The sequence below is a fragment of the Sciurus vulgaris genome, assembly GCF_902686455.1.
Source record: "Sciurus vulgaris genome assembly, chromosome: 2".
Lineage (NCBI taxonomy): Eukaryota > Metazoa > Chordata > Mammalia > Rodentia > Sciuridae > Sciurus > Sciurus vulgaris.
In genome coordinates, this window is record NC_136462.1 from 200,308,098 (window position 1) to 200,326,667 (window position 18,570).

An 18,570-nucleotide genomic window follows, 5' to 3' on the forward strand; every position below is an offset into this window, starting at 1 on the left:
TCCATATTCTCAAGGGATATCGGCCTGTAGTTTCTTTTCTCATGCTCTGTGGTGTCAGGATGATATCTAGGGTCATAAAATCACCTGGAAAGTATGCTCTCCTCTTGTGTTTTCTGGAAGAGATTATATGGAATTGGTGTTGGCTCTTCTTTAAAAGTTGGGTAGGATCATCCACATCAGGGCCTGGGGACTTCCGATGTGGGAGTTTAAAATCACAGGTTCCATCTGGGAAGTTTCAGTGCTATTCATACTGTCTGCTTCAGATGCGGTGGATTCTGGGTAGCTTGTGCTTCTTGGAGGACGGGTCTGTCTCAGCAGCTTCCTCCTGAGCCTCCTAATGCCCGGGGGTCTGTAGTGATGGCCCCTGGCTTGTTCCTGCGATCGACAGGCTGCGTCTTCTCTAATTTTTCATTTGTCTTTGAAGAGATTCTAAATCAATTTTATCAATCTTGTCTGAGAACAAACTTTTTCTATCATTGATTTTCTCTATTATTTTTGTTTCAATTGCATCGATTTCTCCCCCGCGTCTGTTACTTCTTTCCTTCTGCTTGCTTCAGGCTTTGCTTTGCTTTCACCCGATTGGCATGGGGTTCGGAGCTTTGACTGGAAACACTGTCTTTTCAAATGTAGGCACACAGCCCTATGCATTTCCCTCTCAGCCCTGTTTTAACTGTGTTTCACAAATTTTGAGATGTTGTATTTTTGTTTTCATACATGGGTGTATTTTTAAAAATGACTCTTGAGACTTCTTCCTTGACCCATGAATTATTTAGAAACATACTGTTTAGTTTTAAGTATTTGGAGTTTCCCCGTTGTCTCTCTGTTATGATTTCTCTGTTACGCTGTGGACTGAGAACACACCTGTATCATTTCCATTCTCCAACTCTGTTTAAGTTATTTGGTGACCTGGGGGATGGTCTATCTTGGGGTAGCTGTCTAGATCCAATCAGGAAGTTGAAGTCACACAGAAGTTTAAGCAAGAGTGGTACGATTATAAGAGTGATTAACCACACGAATCGTGACTATAAGAAACAAGGAGGCTCCTTTCAGTACCCCAGGCTGGAGAGGGTACCCAAGGATGAATGAGAAGGAATTCAGATCTCAGGGAAGAAGATGTGATCTGCCGCTGGGGAGCTGAGGACCAGGTCAGTTTGGCCAGATTCACGTTTGTTGGAGTCGTTGGGCAAACGGCAGGCAGCAGTCCCGAGGGTAGGGACAGACTTCCTGAGTCTTCAGAGCTTGCGGTCTGCAGGATGGGTAGTGTGCTGGTCTCTGGATGCTCCGGCCATGGCAGACTCTCTGGGGGCTCCTGGTGTCACGGAGGAGTGGCCGGTGCCTGTGGACTCTGCCAGAGCAGAGCAGGACTGGGGTTCCACCCTGCAGTATTCCTCTGCTCTCTTCTGTTGGCAGAACTCAGCACTGTGCTCACCGTCTGAGAGAGAGGTGGTGACCACGCAGGCCGGGAAATGAACTGGTTCTTGGACGGTTCACAGAGCACACATGCAAGCCACCCCGGTCACCTCAGCAACTGTGTGGTTGGGTGTGAGGGGGCAGTTCCTATCTCTGACCTTCTTCAAGGGCCATCCTGGTGTCCCTTGCCCTCAGGCAGAGCCTCCGCTGCTCTGGCTTCTTTACCCTTTCGGGCACCTGGTAACCCGTGAAGTGCTTGAGCTTCTGCTTTACCTCCAAGTCAGTCACCCTGGCGTGTGGCTGCAGGTCCCTCAGGGAGGTGTGTCCCGGTGGCCCTGGTTCAGCGTCCTCTGTCAAGGGAACCGGGTTTCCTTTCAACCAAGGGCCTGCAGGTCTGTGGACTGACTTGGCTCTGAAAACCGGGCAAAAGGCCCTGGTTCTCCATCTGGAGACTCAGCTCCGGTCACTTGTTCCTGTGCTTGGGAACAGGAACTGTGTAGATCAAGTGATGTCCTAGGAGGCTGCCCAGCCGTCCAGTCCTCAGGACAGCATTCCTTCAGCCATGGTGATCCGATTGCCGGCATGTCCACATTGCCTGTGGCCGACAGGCCCACCTTACCTCCGACAACCCCTACTCGGGGATCCTTCCCACCTAGAGATGAGGGAGCTCTTCTCCACGGCGACATCCCTGCAGTCCTCCTGAGCCCGAGGCAGGAGTGGCCATAGAGCGGAAAGTGGTTGCTCCACAACTTCCAGTTCCCTGGTGAGGAAGGTGCTCCTGGGTCTTCCTGAGGGGTCGGGAGCCTTGGCATGTGGATCCTATTAAACGTAGGTCACCGCATTTCCAGATTTCTGCCAGCCACCTAGGAGACCACAGAAGCCACACGGTCCCGCGCAGCCGACGCACGGAACTGAGGCTCTGGCAAGGCGCCCACAGGACCTGGTGGAACCGCAGGGGTTGTTCGTGGCCTCCTGGGCAGCCAGCCTCAGAACGCGTCTCACCTGTCCCGGTTCCGGCCGATGTGCGTCCGCAGGGCCCTCCGGCCCCTCTGTGTCCTGGGTGCTGTCCCCGGGCTCGTGCGGAAGTCTGGCTCTGGGCGCAGCAACCTCTTTAAAGATGTCTCCCTGCTGAGGAAGGCTGCTCGTCGCGGCCACTGTAGGGACGGCTACTGCCACTTACAAGGGAGGCTCAGGGTGGCTTGTCGCGGTCCGTTTCTAGGTCCAGTACGACGTCCTCATCCGGCCTGCAGGGTCACCTTCCCTCCTGATTAACGCTCTGCTTCCCACGAGAGGAGCGCGAGACTGTGGATCCAAATGGCCGTTTTACTTACATTTATTTAATGCATTTGTTCTTTTTAGGTATGCGTGGTGGCAGAGTGTATTTGGGTATACCGTACAGGCACGGAGTATGACTTATTCTAATTAGAATCCCATTCTTGTGGTTGAACATGAAGTGGAGTTTCACTGGACGGGTATTCATTTATGAACATGGGAAAGTGATGTCCGAGTCATTTTACTGCTCGCCTGCTTCCCATCCTCCTCCCTTCCCTCCGTTCCCCTTTGTCTAATCCAGTGAACTTCTATTCTCACCCCCCCCACACACACACTTATTGTATGTTAGCATCTGCATATCAAATAGAACATTTGGCCTTTGGTTTTTGGGGATTGGCTTATTTCACTTAGCATGATAATTTCCAGATCCATCTATTTATTGGCAAGTGCCATGATTTCATTCTTCTTTATGGCTAATATTCCATTGTGTACATATACTACGTTTTCTTTATCTCTTCATCTGTTGAAAGGCACTTAGGTTAGTTCCATAGCTTAGCTATTGTGAATTGAGCTGCTATAAATATTGGTGTGGCTGTTGTCACTGCAGTATGCTGATTGGATGTTCTTTGGGTATAGACTGAGGAGTGGGATAGCTGGGTCAAATGGTGGTTCCATTCCAAGTTTTCTGAGGAATCCTCATACAGCTTTGCAGAGTGGTTGCACCAATTTGCAGTCCCACCAGCAATGTATGAGTGTACTTTCCCCCCACAACCTTACCAACATTTATTGTTACTTGTATTCTTGATAATTGCCATTCAAACTGGAGTGAGATGAACTCTCAGTGTACTTTTAATTTTTTCATATATTTGTCGAACGATTGTATTTCTTCTGTGAAGTATCTGTTCAGTTCCTTTGCCCATTTATTGAATGGGTTTTTTTTTTTTTTTTTTGGTGTTACGTTTTTGAGTTCTTTATATATCCTGGAGATTAATGCTCTATCTGAGGTGAAGGCGCAAAGACTTTCCCATTCTGTAGGCTCTCTTTTCACATTCTTGATTGTTTCTTTTGTTGTGAAGAAGCTTTTTAGCTTGATACCACCCCATTTGTTGATCCTTGATTTCACTTCTTGTCCTTTGGGAGTCTTGTTGAGGAAGTTGGATCCTCAGCCAACATGGTGGAGATTTGAACCTACATTTTCTTCTAGTTGGCACAGGGTCTCTGGCCTAATTCCTAGGTCCTTGATCCACTTTGAGTGAAGTTTTGTGCAGGGCTACCTATGGATTTCCAGCTTTCCCAGCACGATTTGTCGAAGAGGCTGTCTTTTCTCCAATGTGTGTTTGTAGCATCCCAGTCTAGGATGAGCTAACTGCACGTATGAGGGCTCCTCTCCATGCCTTCTGTTCTGTACCATTGGTCTACCTGTTTCGGTGCCAATACTGTGTGGTCATTTTAATTCAGCAACCTGCACCACTTAATTTCGTGTTTGGGCTCCAGTAATGTCAGTCCTGCCGGTGCAAGAAATACGAGCTTCTTTCATGGCTGTCACAGAAGCTGTCTGATTTTCAGACTGCGCATTGAGGCGGGAGTTGACGGACCCGAGCTTGTCGTTTTCTCTCTGTGAGTGCTGAAGGACTCTCCAAGAAATCCATCTCACATGGCAGTCCTTACAGTCATCACCACCGCGGTCCACGCGAGCAGGCACGCGCCCCAGCTGGCGCTCCATCGTGAATGTCAGCAGGCAATGCTGAGTAGTTGTGATGTGGTGGCATGCCAAGGTCCTCAGCCGCAGTTCTCACTGGCAAGGACCTCAGCGTCATGCTCAAGTCCAAGGACAAGGACAAGTCAAGCCCCAGATCCCACGTTTAGGGGTCTGTCTCTTGGGACTGCCCAGGACCGAGCCTGCCCCTGTCTGTGTCCACTTAGGAGATGGAAACTGCCCCGTGGGTTGTGCTGTGGAAGGGCAGTGTCAGAACCATCAGCCATAATGGGGGAGTGACCATAAGACACAGGACACCGCTCAGAGCCGGGGGTGGAGGGAGAGCACTCTGGGAAGGGCACACTTGGGAGGGGTCAGTTCTCGTTGGAGAAGCCAGTCTTCGATTACCTGGGAGTAATGTGAGCTGGTCTGGAGGTGCGGGGCCAGTGGCCTCGGTGGAGGGAAGCTGGAGAGCAGACACTGACCAGCAGCAGGTGTGCCCTGAGAGTCTGGGCATTGGTGGGGTCAGAAGGTCAGAGGTTGGGCTGTGTGGAAGGGAACAGGAACTTGCTGAGGGAGCAGTCGCTGGGTGGACTGGCAGCTGCAGGTGTGACAGGATGTCACCATCTCAGGCAGTGAGCCGCAGAGGGACCAGCATGAGCAGGTTCCACAGGACCTCCTTGCCACCAACCCCGTGGTTGCTCTACCCTACTGTACACAGTCGGCCTTCTGTATCTGCAGGTTCTGCATCTGTGGAGTCAATCAACTGTGGATGGAGAGTATTTGGAAAGCATCCTGTCCATGTGAGCGTGCGCGGACTTCTTATCATCATTCCCTAAACAATATAGGCCCCTCGGTTCCTTCCAGCTGCCGCCTCTTGCTGCTCAGGTGGGGGTGGTTCCTGGCGTCCTGCCTTCAGTCCTCTGACTCTTCTTTCCTGCCCTTTCCACTTTGCTGGGGGCCCATCTACTGATTGTAATTTGAGTTTAGTATTTTTTCATTCTAACATTTCCATTTGGTCTTCCTTTGCCTTGGTTCTTTGGAGGATTCCTTGGAGCACCCAGTCGAAGGCTTGCCTCCAGCCGGCGGGCAGACAGCTCCTGCACCTTGGCGTGGGCCTCCGTTGGGGTGTCTTCTCTCCGCCCGACTGCGTGGGAGTCTGGATTTAGCAAGACTTGTTTTAGCTTCCTGGGACTCTGCCCAGGCAGGGGAAGGGGCCAGAAGGGGCCACTGGGTCGCTGTTGAACCTGGGGCCAGGTCCTCACTGCTGTCCGGGAAGGGTAGTAGCTCTGGCTTCTGGTTGGCCCGCACGAGACAGAGAGGAAGGCCCCGTCTGGTGCCCAGCAGGGAGGGCTGTGGGCAGGGGTGGACGGCTGCTGCTCTCTACCACCTGGCTAAGCCAGCCGCCTTGTCCACAGTGCCTGCATGTTGGGTGACGTGCCCACTGTCTTCCTGTGGGGCCGCCCACACCTCGGATCTGAAGCGGTGGCGTGGGGGTGATTCGTGGCCTTGGCTCCCACGCTGTGGAGTCCCATCGGTGTAGGGGATGCTTTCCCACCTTTCTTTGAATTCAGCATCGCGTCCGTCTGCTGTTTTCCTGCCTCTGGCTGTGATCACATGAAACAATGACCCTCACGATCCATATTCTGAATCACGTCACTGCACAGCATTGACAAAGCTGTTTACAGTCCGCCACACAGTGCAAACTGGGGTGACGTGCTGCATCTTATGTTACCTGTTCTGAGCTGGAAGGATCTGTGACAGGCCTCCATCACGGCCAGGCCGCAGTGGGGAGATCTGGCCTCACACAGCCCTCGAGGAGGAAGGGGGAGATGGGTCCAGAGCGCGGTGAAGCCTTGAGCTTCGCTTCCTCTGCTCACCAGGAGAAATCGTCGCTCAGTGACCGAGACAGTTCCTGACTGGCCATTTGACTAAACATGGTGCTGCTAGTATTTGTGATTTCTGGCCACTTCATACTTAGACATCTGTCTCCTCATTTTGCAGATGAGGAAACCAAAGCCCAGGGAAATAAAAGTTGCCTAGAAAGAATCACAAAATATTGTTGAGCAGGTTAGCATCTCAATGCAGTTCCTTGAGTCTAGAGGGTCAAGCCCCAAACATGCCAGGCACCTTCCCTCTCAGGGCCTTTGCACTGGCTGTTTGCACTTCCTTAGTCTTTGTATTGCCTGAAACCTGCAACCCTCTTCCCCAAGTGCCAGCAGGGCTTACCCCATCACAGGGCCCGTGCCAGTTAAAGCCACACCTTATGCTCCCCTCCTGACCTCCTCCACTTTCCTTCTTCATCCTCCCAGACTCCTTCACCCTGCTTGGTTTGTTCTAGACATCCATCCTTTTCCAACATATTACAAATTTATTTAAAAAATTTCTTGCCTGTCTCCTTAAGCGGAACATAAATTCTGTAACTGAAGCTTTTATCCTTACTGGTGTCCTGTACCCTTCGGAAAACCAGCTCATCCTAATTTCCCCTGGACTTGCCTGGTTTAAAAATGTAAAGTCTCGCATCCCAGGAAGTCCCTCAGTCCCAGGCAAAATGAGACCTGTACCCAATAAGTGCTCAATAAACATTAGAATGGATTAACAATACATTTTCAATAGGCGGGAACTAAATTGGAATAATCACCTTGTTTTCGTAGAAGTTATATACTCCATTTGATGTCATCCTGGAGAGTGCTGATTCACTCTTCCACTTTTCGTTTGAAATAATTTACTAAATCAACGTAGTACTTCACCAAAGTGAATTTCTTGAGCATACGCACGTATTCCCAGCAAATGAGACCCAACATGGTAGGCCATGCAGTCCACTCCAGATAACGTCAGGAAACTGGGAGCTCTCTGGGCTATCCTGCCACCCAGCATCATGGGGCATCTCTTTCTCTCTCTCTCTCTCTCTCTCTCTTTCTCTCTCTCTCTCTCTCTCTCTCTCTCTCTCTCTCTCTCTGTTTTTTGCATTCTGACAAAAAGTTTGACCTAAAGTTGTTGTCAAAAAGCAAGCAAGTGCTTAGCTAGGCTAACCCAAGAAACAGAGGAAGATAATTTTGCTATTTGTTAAAATAAAACTGTCCTCCAGGCTCCTCAAAAAAATGGCTGAGAAAACAGGAGGTGAAGGCTAGCAGACACAGAGGCTGTCCTGGACAAAGGGGCTGAAACTCTGACCAAAGGTTCAGGGAGGGAAGTTCAAGAACCGGTGGTGGTGTGCGAGGACCTTGGGACAGTTAGAGAGATGGGAGGGCAGGGCGTTTCCAGAGGGAGTCGAAGATGCCGACAGCAAGGTTGGACTCCCAGAGGACACTGGGGCCAGGATCGGACAAAACAACTGTAGTGGAAAGAAAGAGAAAAGCATGTTAACAAGCTCAGCAGACCACTGCCATTTTGCTGTGGTAGGTGCTGTGGGGACACGCAGCCAGTCCTCTTGATCCCACTTTGCAAGTGAAAGACCCTGAGGTTAAAGGAGCTTGCTGAGCCACCTGGCAGGCAGCGCAAAACCGGGATTTGAACCTGAACTTTCCCATTGTCCTCCCAGGCCTCCACACTGGAGCCAGCTGTCATCGGGCCTGTCCTCCAAACACCTGCAAACTATCGACCAGCTGCAGGGAAGCCTCATAATTAGCGTGTGCAAATAGGCAGGAGACGCTCTTTTGCTCTGACTTGCTCAGACTGTCTGCACATCTCGTCTCTATCAACTCTCTTCTGGCTGCTCAGTCTTCATTTGTTTGGGTTCAACATGGCTTTGTCACCAAGCAGAATTAGTGTGGGTGAAGTTTTGGTGAGAACCTGGGACATGGACCCTGCATTGAGAACCAAGCAAGTCCACTCCTCAGAGAGACCCTCTGCCATAGAGACCCCTCTAGGTCCTTCCAGAATTAGAGAAAAGTGAGGGATACTCTTGCCTGGCCAGAAAACCCACCCAAGCACCCCATGTGCATTGTGATTCCAGCTGGGTCCTGGAAGCCCCAAAGGCACCTGGGCTGATAAGGAGGGGTTGACGAGAGGGCTTTCCTCAGAGTGGACCCGGTTAGGGCTCTGAGTGCTGGCAGTAGCCCCGCGGCTGGCCTGGGGTGGCTACCAACCATAGGACCCAGCAGCTTGAGGTAATTAGGCCTGGAGAGGCTCTCGGGTGGGAGTGTGGCCTTCACAGAGGGATGGCGGCAATCAGAGCTGGCCTCCCTGCCTTCCCTCTTCCTCGCTTGTGCAGTGCCTTACAGTGGGCAAGCACACCTGGACATCATGCTGGCACAAACTTGGGCTTCCAGGAGAATGAGGAAGACCACCTATCTGGCAAGTCTAGGCCAAGGGTGTCCCAGGTTAAGATCTTAAATTACAGAGGTAAAATATGAGACCATATTAGGTGGCGCCCAGTTGCATATTTAAAAAATTTGCCAGCGCATGCCTGAAATCCCAGCGACTTGGGAGGCTGAGGCAGGAGGATCAAGGTCAGCCTCAGCAACTTAGTGAAGAGGCTCTAAGCAACTTAGTGAGACCCTGTATCAAAATAAAATAATAAAAAGGGCTGGGGATGGGACTCGGTGATTAAGAGTCCCTGGGTTTAATCCCCAGTACAAAAAAAAAAAACCTTGCATTTCTTTGCCGGTGAGCATGAACATGTTCCTGTTTTTTTAAAAACTTGTTTGAATTTTAGAAAGTTTTTAACGTTTCCAGACTTAATTCTCTCAGAGCAGTTTTAGGTCTACAGAAAGCGTGGGCCATTCCTCACAGCTGGTGGCTCCGGTGGGTGGCTGAAGGCACACTCATTAGGGTGGCCCTCTGTGGTCCCCTTCCTGCGTGAGGCAGTGACTGGGCCCCCGTGGCCTTGTGCAGATGGCCTCACTGCCCTGAAGGGCCTCTACACCACCTGCTCGGCCCCTCCCAGCCCCAGACCCTCTCCCTTCCGCCTGGCCGCCCTTCTCCAGAGGCCGGCCGCGGGTCAGCACCGCCGCTGATGGCCCTCCGCCCTCTCCCTGGCTTGACAGCTCGGTTCTTCTCATCCTGAAGGAGGCTCCAATGTCTGGATGTACATGGTTTGTTTTTCCACTCGTTGACCGAAGGACACCTTGGTTGCTTCCGTGGTTTTGCAATTATGAATAAGTTGCTATAAACATCTGTGGGCAAGTTTTTGTGTGAATGTAAATTTTCCACTCCTTATGTAATGACAGTTCCCTCTTCTGTATTTGCTTTAAAATTTTTGGTAAAATACATGTGACATAAATTTACCTCTTTACCCAATTTTTGTTAGCGTCCTGCTCAATGGCATGAGCGCCTTCACACTACGGTGGCCACAGCCCCCTTTTAAAGTGGTGGTGTTCCAGCCGAAGAGGAGCTTAGGTGAGGGGGCAGGAATCCCAGCCTACGTGGTGCCCGCCTGGTGAGGCAGCCGGAGACAGAGGCACAGGGTGCACGGGAGCTTGGGAATCCGGTACCTGGAGCTGTGACTCTGCACCCTGTCCCTTCCAAAGGCTCCCTCTGTCCAGGGAGTTTCTCCACATCCTTCTCTTGCAGGGCTCTGAGGACATATTTGCGGCTCTTCCCTGTTCTCTGCTGGCCCAGGCCCACCTCTGGGTGGGTTTGACAAGAAAGCGTGGGAAGGTCCCTTCCCGCCTTCACTTTTCTCCCTGCTTTCTGCTCGCCTCGCCCCCACGAAGCGGCACCCAAGAGCAGGCCCAGATCGCAGGGGGTGGGGGACAAGTGAGCTGCATGCCTGTTGGGATTAAGGGAGTCTCGGGGGGCGGCAAGGTTAGTGCTCGTCCCTGAGTCTAGGTGACTAGGTGGCTGCCCAGACCCTTCCCTCTCCCCCCACCCCGTCCCTCAGTTCCCCATGAGTCCCACAGAGACAATCCGCCTTGCCCTCTCCTCGGTTCAGAGTGAGCAAAATCAGCTCTGGCCTTGGAGTTGTCCTGCCCCACGTACACCCCGGGAGGAGGGTGTTTGCGGGGCCTCTGTGCTGGGAGCGCGGGACAGGCTGCAGAGGTGGCGGTGGCCAGGGGAGCTGGGGTCTGCATGCAGGCCCCCTCTCTGCAGCCTCCCACCCTGAGCTCTGGCCCTCAGCTCCCCTGGCAGGTCCTGCCTCAGACCGGCACCGGTAACTCCTCAGCCCATTTTGGGGCTCTCCCGGGCGCCTGGAGGGTGTTCTGGAATTTGCTCGGGGCAGCACTCTGTGGGTAGCCTCCCCCCGCCGGCAGGGACTGCAGCCTGTCTGTGGTGTGTGCTGGCCCCATTCCTGCAGACTGCGGGGGCAAGAGTCGCAGGGACCCCTCCCTCCGTGCCCCTGGGGCGCAGGGGGAAGCGCGCCTCCCTTCCCTCTGTACTCCTCCCTTCACTTCCCCCACCCGGGACTCTCAGAGCCTGAGCCTTAGAAAAACTGGCTCTGGTTCATCAGGTTTCCTTCCTCAGGATCCTTTGCTCCGTTTCTGCCGCAGGGACTCCAGCAGCCCTGCCCATCCGCCCCCTCGCCGGTTTCAGAGCCCCCTGTGGGCCGCCTTTGGGCTCTGGCCCTTTTCCGGCCCTCCATGGGCTGGTGGGAGTGCCAGGAGGCAGACGGAGCCCCCTCTCCCCTGGGGACGAGCCCAGCCCTCTGGTGGGTACCCCCTTCCCACTGCCCCGCTTCCTGGGATCCCCTCCCCAAAGAAATGGAATCCCTTTCTCGGGAATCCAACCTGAGCCGCGTCCTCTCCCAGAGGTGATGGAGACTGGCACAGTGATTGACGGGGAAGAGACAGGGGTAGGAGGAAAAGAGGGTGGCGGAGGATCCATTACTTAATAGTTCAAAATATTATGGCGTGTTATTGAGCACTCAAATAAACTGAGAGCGTGCCCCGTGCCGGGCACAGCGCTCCCGGATTTCACACGGATGATTTCATCTGATCTTCCCGGAGGCTCAGCCCTGCCGACATGGTTCTTGGAGCCAAGGAAGCCGTCTCTGTTCCTCTGCAGGTAGAAAGGGCCACATCCCAGGGAAGCCTTTATCCCACTCCATCAGCTCCGCCCGAGTCTGGTGTCCACCTACTAATCTCTAAAGACCTGTTCGTAAATCTTTCCTTCAAAATTTAGGAGCTCTCCCATCTTCGGAGAGCTTGCAGGTACGGTGCGGGGAGGTCCCTGATGTTGCGCAGAGTCCACGGGAGGGACAGAGGGTGATGCCAGGCCTTCCTCATCCTCTTGTCTTCATCCCGTGCTGGTCAACGCCGGCTTCCAGGGGTTGAAACAACCACAGACCAATGGGTAGCATTTGCCGATCTGTACAATGTCAATACACCCACCATGGCCAGTTCCAGCAGCAAAGGTGGCATTACTGTTCCTGAGGTAGAGAGGTAGGTGTGGAGTTCCATGTGTGGGGCAGTATCCCACCAGTGGACGTGAGCACCGAGAGTGGGGAGGTGGCGTTGGACACCTGTGTGGGCTGAATGTTTGTGTCCTTCTGAATTTACCTGTTCACATCCTCACTGCCCCACGAGGTGGTGCTTGGGTGGGCCTTGGTGGGAGTTAAGTAGCTTCATGAAGGGGATCAGTGCCCTTGTGGAAGGGAGCCCGAAGAGCGTTATTGTCCCTTCTGCCCAGTAAGGAGGAAGTGAGGAGGAAGACATCTGTGAACCAGGAGATGGGCAGTTGCCAGCTGGCTCTGGGACTCCAGCCTCTGGAACTGTGAGATGAACATTGGCTGTTCAAGTCACCCAGTCTAGGGGGTTTTTGTGACAGAAGCCTAAAGTGCCTGATCACTTTTACCTGATGAAGGGAGTACCTTTCAAACTGTTTGTGTTCAGACAGGACCTTTATATATTGAGGCAAAACTCATGTGACTGTAGGTCCCCCACTGAACTATGTCAGGTGGACCTTCAGTTGCATTTAGTTACGTACATCGTAACTACCGCATCTACCTCGCTCCTAGTTTCATCACCCTTAAAGGAAACCCTGATCGCTGCATCCTTCCCACCCTCTGGCCACCACTGTGCTTAGTTTCCTGTTTCTGCACATTTGCCCGTTCTGGGTTTTTAACTGGATCTCACACAGCCGTGGCCTCCCGCTTCTGTCACGGACGGTTCAAGCTCCCCAGCTGCAGCAGGTGTCATACTTCGCTCTTGTGACCATGTGACCTTCTGCGCTGTGTGCCGGGCTGCGTCGACCTGCCCACTCTCAGCTGCTGGACTCTGTGCCCCTCACTGCTCCGGCCGTTGGGGTGGAGCTACCCTGAGCCCCTTCTGGGCCCGAGTTCTGCTCCAGTGCTGCTTGTGGTTCTTGGGGGCGAGTCCCCAGGAGCGGAGTTGCTGGCCGCGTGGCAGCCTTTCGCCTCCTCAGGGGTCGCCACCCCCGTTCCTCAGCGGCATTTCATTGCCGTCGGCAGTGTTTGGGGCTCCCATTTCCCCAGATCCACACCACCGCTTGGATTTGCACAAGGCTTGCCTTCTATTTTCGGTTTACTGATATTACTAGTCGTGCTAATTGGTGTAAAGTCATGTCTGACTGTGATTTTGTTTTTATTTCCCTAATGACTAATGGTATTCGACACCTTTTCCTGTGCTTTTTGGACAATTGTGCGTCTTTCTTGGAGAAACGTCTGTTCCAATCCTTCGCTCATTTTGCGGTTGGGTCATTTGTCCTCTGGTGGCGCATCGGAGTTGTCAGAGGTCTGTAGACATTCTCGCTAGGTCTGAGAGACCATCTGCGAATATTTTCTCCCATCCCATGTCTTTTCACTTTGACAGTGTCCTTAATTTTGAATCAAATTTATCTATGTTTTCTTTTGCTGCTGGTAGTTTTGGTTATATCTTAGAACCTGTTGCTACATCCAAAATCAAGATTTCATCCTGTCTTCTTTTAAAAGAGTTTCATAGTCTTTGACCGTTCATTTAGAGCTGTGGTCCCTTCTGAGTGACTCTTTGCCTATGGCCTGAGGTGGAGGTGACCTTGTCTTTGGCATGGAGACACCCAGTGCGCGTGTCTTTGTTGTTAATATCATTCGCCTAGTTGGAAGCTTCTATAATTGGACTTTTAGGGCTGTGTTTAACAACTGGCTTGCAAGAATTTTGAAAGATGAGCCACTATCTCTGTTGAGCCTGTGCTGGTGTCGGCTGGCCCACCCTATGGCCACTTCCAGCACACCTTGCTCAGACAATCTGGCTGCGAAGGCTGGAATGGGGAAGTTTTCTTGAGGAGCTGAGCCGGAGGTGGGTAAAGTGTGTTTGTGGGGCTCCCAGGGCCTGGATGGCCACGCGAGCATCCTCTAGCCACTAGCCCATCCAGCCTCACCCTGGCGCATCTGGCTTTCCCTTGGTGATTTGAAGAGCAGGGTGGGCCCTCTTGCTACCTTCCCCGGTGTTTGCCCAGCTGCTCGCCCAGCTGCTCCTCCTGGCTTAGAGGGAGCTGGTTCTGTCCCTTCTGGATCTGGAAGGGCTTTGGAAGCTCCACCTTTGAGCCTTTTCAGGAGGCTGAGGAGTGCTCCGTTTCCCGGCAGCGTCACCAGGTCAAACACGTGGTGCCCAGTTAGGTTTGAATTCCAGATAAACCATCCAATATTTTAGCACAAGCCTGACCCATGGAAGATTTGGGACATACTTACACTAAGAGTAATTCTCATGTAGTATTTGGGACATGTTCATTATGCGTAGTTTACCTGAAATTCTAATTTAACTGAGAGTCCTATGGTTTTGTTTGCCAGATCCGACAAACCTCCACTATGGTCCGTCTTCCTCATCTTACATCAAAGACTCAGAACCCAGTGTAGGAAGGGCCTGAGTCCCTGTCCATTTTACAGATCTGGAACTGAGCCCTGGATAAGTCACGCAATGTAATGACTGTGGCCTTCGAGGACTTCAAGGACCTTGATAAACCATGTGACTTCTCTCTCATGGCACATTTTCCTCTGCGTGGGCACTGTGCCAGTGCCAGCTGCTGATGGTGACCAACCAGACTTGGGCCTGTAGAGGGCAAAAATCAGGGATCCCCTGGGAAATGTTAAGTAAGACTCAGGCTTCAGAGAGACCCGCTCGATGACTCCTGTGCCGTGTGCCATCGGCGCGGTAGGTCCTGTCTTTCCTACCAGGGGACAAGAGTAGTTGGGACTGTGCTCAGGTTCCAGGGGTAGTGAAACGCCAGTGGGGTTAGGGAAGGGCTCACTGATGGAGAGACGTTCCTGTGGTTAAGTGTGGTTGTCGCCTACAGGTTGCCCAACATCCTGGACCACTCAGAGATGTGGAATGGAGGCTCCAGAGTCCACCTGTCCTGCCCCGTCTGCCAGGGACCAGCTGGCTCCTGCGCCTGGCCCCCCAGGACCCCCAGCTGGGCAGGCCTCACCTCGGCTGACTCTGAGTCCTGTCATCCTGCCGCCAGAGCAGGGGCTGCCCTCCGCCGTGCTCCTGAAGGCCCTCCCCATCCCACTGTACCACACGGTGCCTCCGGGTGGCCTCCAGCCCCGCGCCCCTCTCGTGACAGGCAGCCTGGACGGGGGCAGTGTGCCCTTCATCCTCAGCCCCCTGCTCCAGCCTGAAGGGCCTGGCCCCACCCAGGCAGGCAAGCCAACCGCCCCGACGCTGACGGTGAACATTGTGGGTGCCCTGCCTGTCCTGTCCCCAGGCCTGGGGCCTGCACTGGGCAGCCCAGGCAAGGCACGGAGTGCTGGCAGGCACCTCTGCCCACACTGTGGCCGGGACTGCCTGAAGCCCAGCGTTTTGGAGAAGCACATCCGGTCCCACACAGGCGAGAGGCCCTTCCCATGTGCCACCTGTCACATTGCGTTTAAGACCCAGAGCAACCTCTACAAGCACAGGCGGACCCAGACTCACCTCAACAACTCCCGTCTGTCCTTGGAGTCCGAGGCGGGAGGGAGCAGCCTCCTGGAGGAGGGGGACAGGGTTGGAGAGACCTCCCCAGCAGACGGCAGTGGGGAAACCCGGAACCAGAGGACTGGCGAAGGAGCACCAGAGACGCCCCTTTCCCCAGGTGCCCATCTGTCCCTTGTTACCAAGAACCAAGATATGAAGGTGGAGATGGCGCCCTGTCCAGGGTCCGCCCTTACCCACACAGAGGCTTCTTTGGACTCCACCCAGATGGTGTCACCTGGGCTCCTGCTGGCCAGCACACAGCCCCTGCGGAAGCTGCCAGAACTGAAGTCAAGCTCCCTGCCGCGGCAGCAGGAGGCGTCCTCTGAGAAGCCCTGGGAAGCCAAGGCCCCTGAGGGCCGACTCAGGAAGTGTGAGAGCACGGACTCAGGCTACCTGTCGCGCTCAGACAGCGCAGAGCAGCCGCCTGTGCCCTCCAGCCCCCTTCACAGCCTGTCGGAGCACAGTGCTGAGTCGGAGGGGGAGGGAGGCCTGGGCCCGGGGCCCGGGGCCACCACGGCTGAGCAGGGAGGGCCGGGGGCCAGCCTGGAGCTGGAGAAGAGGCGGCTGGAGGAGCGCATCGCCCAGCTCATCTCGCACAACCAGGCTGTGGTGGATGACCCCCAGCTGGATCACGTGCGGCCCCGCAAGACCGTCCTGTCCAAGCAGGGCAGCATTGACCTGCCCACGCCCTACACCTACAAGGACTCCTTCCACTTTGATATCCGGGCGCGGGACCCCGGGCGCAGGAGGGCGGCCCTCAGCCCCGCCCACTCCACCTTCACCCCGCTGGACAAGGGGCGGCCCCTCTTCTTCCACTCTGTCCCTACTCAGCTGTCCACCACTGTGGAATGTGTCCCCATCACCAGGAGCAATTCACTGCCTTTTGTCGAGGGCTCCAGGACCTGGCCAGAGCCACGGGCCTTGAAGGATGCCTGCTCCAGGACACAGAAGCCCCTGAGCCCCAGGCCCACCCCAGCCCGGCAGGGCTGCCGCTCTGGGCTGACCTTGGCAGATGTCCCCAGTGGCCACCCCCGGGCCCTGGTCAGACAGGCTGCGGTGGAAGACCTGCCATGTGCCCTCGCTGGAGACACCTCTGTCCCCATAGAGGACCCTGGTGGAAAGAGAATTGTCTCAGCGGAGGGGGCAAGCTGGAAGGGCAGAGCGACCAGTAAGAAGTGTGGCCAGCGGAAGCTGAAGATGTTCTCCCAGGAGAAGTGGCAGGTGTACGGGCATGAGACGTTCAGGAGGCTCTACCAGAAAGTGAAAACTAGCCACCAGGGAGGCCAGAGAGCCAGGGAGGTGGGAGCCGGCCAGGGGAAAGACCCGGCCCTCCCTTCCCAGGAGCAGGCAGCGGGGGTCGGGAGTACAGCTCCATCCCAAGACAGCAGGCCCCGCATCCTTGGGAATGTTTTGGTAGAGGCCAAGCCAGAGTCCTGGGGAAGCCTGCCAGCCCGCGAGGGCTCCTTGGAGACTGAGCCTCCTAAGCAGACAAAGACAGAGGCCAGAACAGGAGACAGTGACCCGTCTGGGGCAGCCAGGACTGTGTCCTCCCCGACCCTCAGCAGCAGAGAACCCTCCCATCCAGACAGCAGGAACCCTCCGCTTCCTCCAAAGGAGGGGCTCGAAACGGGATGGCCGCTGCCCCCAGCACCTGGGCCACTCCAAGGAGCTGACCTAGAGGTGCCCAATCTGGCTTCGCCAGCTCCCAAGGTGGGAGGGGGTATTCCTGGGGGTGGGGGCATGAAGGAGACCGGTCCTTGGGCCCAAGCTGTCTTGAGACGGCCCAGCGGTAGCTCTGGGGAGCCCTGGCCTGCCGAGGACAAGCATCCCTCAGAGAGAAAGAAGCTGAAGGTGGATGAGAGGGACCCCCCTGAGCAGACAGAACCCCTGGGGACAGAGACCCCAGGTGACCCTGTGCAGGCTTCCTCCCTGCCATGTCAGAGGCAGGATGGAGCCCATGGAGATATGTCAGGGGGCAGTGCCCAGCAGGACTCCGAAGCCCTGGAGTCCTCTGTTGCCTCGTCAGCTGTTCCTGCTGCTGCCCTGAGCTGGGCAGGGCTGGGGGACAAGGAGCCCACACCACTTGCTGCTGATGGGGACCAGGGGAACCGCTGCCAGCTGGCCATGCCGCCTCAGGCTCCTGGTGTCCTCGCTGCTCTGGCAGAGGGCACCTTTCTCCCCAAGTACCTCCTTAGGGTACCTCAGGGAAAGACCCCCTCAGCACTGCCTGCCACCCAGAGGCCACAGCAAGGTCAAGACTCTCTCTGCACAACTGGACGACCTGAGGAACGAGCACCCGTTGGACCAGGGCTGGGGACACCCTGGTCTCTCAGCCCCGTCTCAGGCCCAAACTCGGGTGGAGCAGATGGCACCCCGGAGCACCCCAGCTGGTCTGGGCCAAGGAATGGAGGACGAGAGGCTCACGAGGGCAGGGAGAAGGGTGATGGGACAGACAGCAGAGTCCCAGCAGCCAGCGAATCTCCTGGCTCGACCACAGGGCCCCCCTGGGAATTGACCTCCTACCAGCCCACCCCCACATGTGACACCGTGGCCCAGGATGCAGGAGGTGAGGTCCACGCCACTCATCGCCTTTGCACGGGCAGTACATTGGCAGGGGCCAGGACCTCGGAGGGTGTCCTAAATCTCCCGACTCCCAGTGGGGAGCTGGGGGGGTCTCCTAAGGAAGCCCCAGAAGGCCTTCCTTCAGAGCCACCTGCACTGCGTGACCCCCGCTGCGCCTGGCAGCCCAGCTCCTTCCTCAGGGCCCTCACCGGGCCCCAGGGCTTGTCTCTGGGCCAGCCAGAACAGGCCCTGTCACTTCACTTAGGGACGCCCAGGAGCTGCGGAGCTCAAAGCCCCTTCCCCTCACTGAGGGCTGAGCCCCGGCTCACGTGGTGCTGCTTGAGCCGCAGCCTGCCTCTGCCCGCGGAGCAGGAGAAGGCCGCCTCCGTGTATGGGGCTCCCCGCGTCCCCCGCGGCAGCCTCCAGCGTGCCAGCCCCCGTGCCCCGCCTGTGAGCAACGGAGGAAGGACCGGGAGGAGCCCTGGAGGAGGAGAGCCGGTGCAGGCACCTCAGGTAAGTCCCGGGCTGGGGGCGACACCATGCCTGGTAGACAGGGTCTCTAGGAGGACCGCCCCGCACTAGCTCTGTCCATGATAATGTCTTGTCCTGCTCCCAAGGGAGGTTGGGGCTGCCTACGTAGGGTGGGAAGGAATAAAGCCCCCAGTGCAAGCAAAACAGAAGAAAGTCACGAAAAGATAGATTGCAAAGAGAAGAATCACTATAGTGGAGATTTTGGGTGAACTATTATTCATGATCCGTCTTTAAACTCAAATTTGAGCTTCTCCGTAACAGAGGTAAAAAGTG

The 18,570-nt window shown here is 55.1% G+C and overlaps 1 protein-coding gene across 11 annotated transcripts in view; it reads left to right on the top strand.

Moving 5' to 3' along the window:
- ZNF831 (zinc finger protein 831) overlaps positions 1–18,570 on the top strand; it is a 95,104-nt gene that overhangs the window by 17,860 nt on the left and 58,674 nt on the right. For all 11 annotated transcript variants that reach the window (XR_013761583.1, XM_079125574.1, XM_079125570.1 and 8 more), the window contains exon 2: positions 14,546–18,279. Coding sequence is in view for 10 of the 11 variants with exons in the window: in XM_079125574.1 (XP_078981700.1) it covers positions 14,581–18,279 (3,699 nt within the window). In the remaining variant the exon portion in view is untranslated. The remainder of the gene's footprint in view (positions 1–14,545; positions 18,280–18,570) is intronic.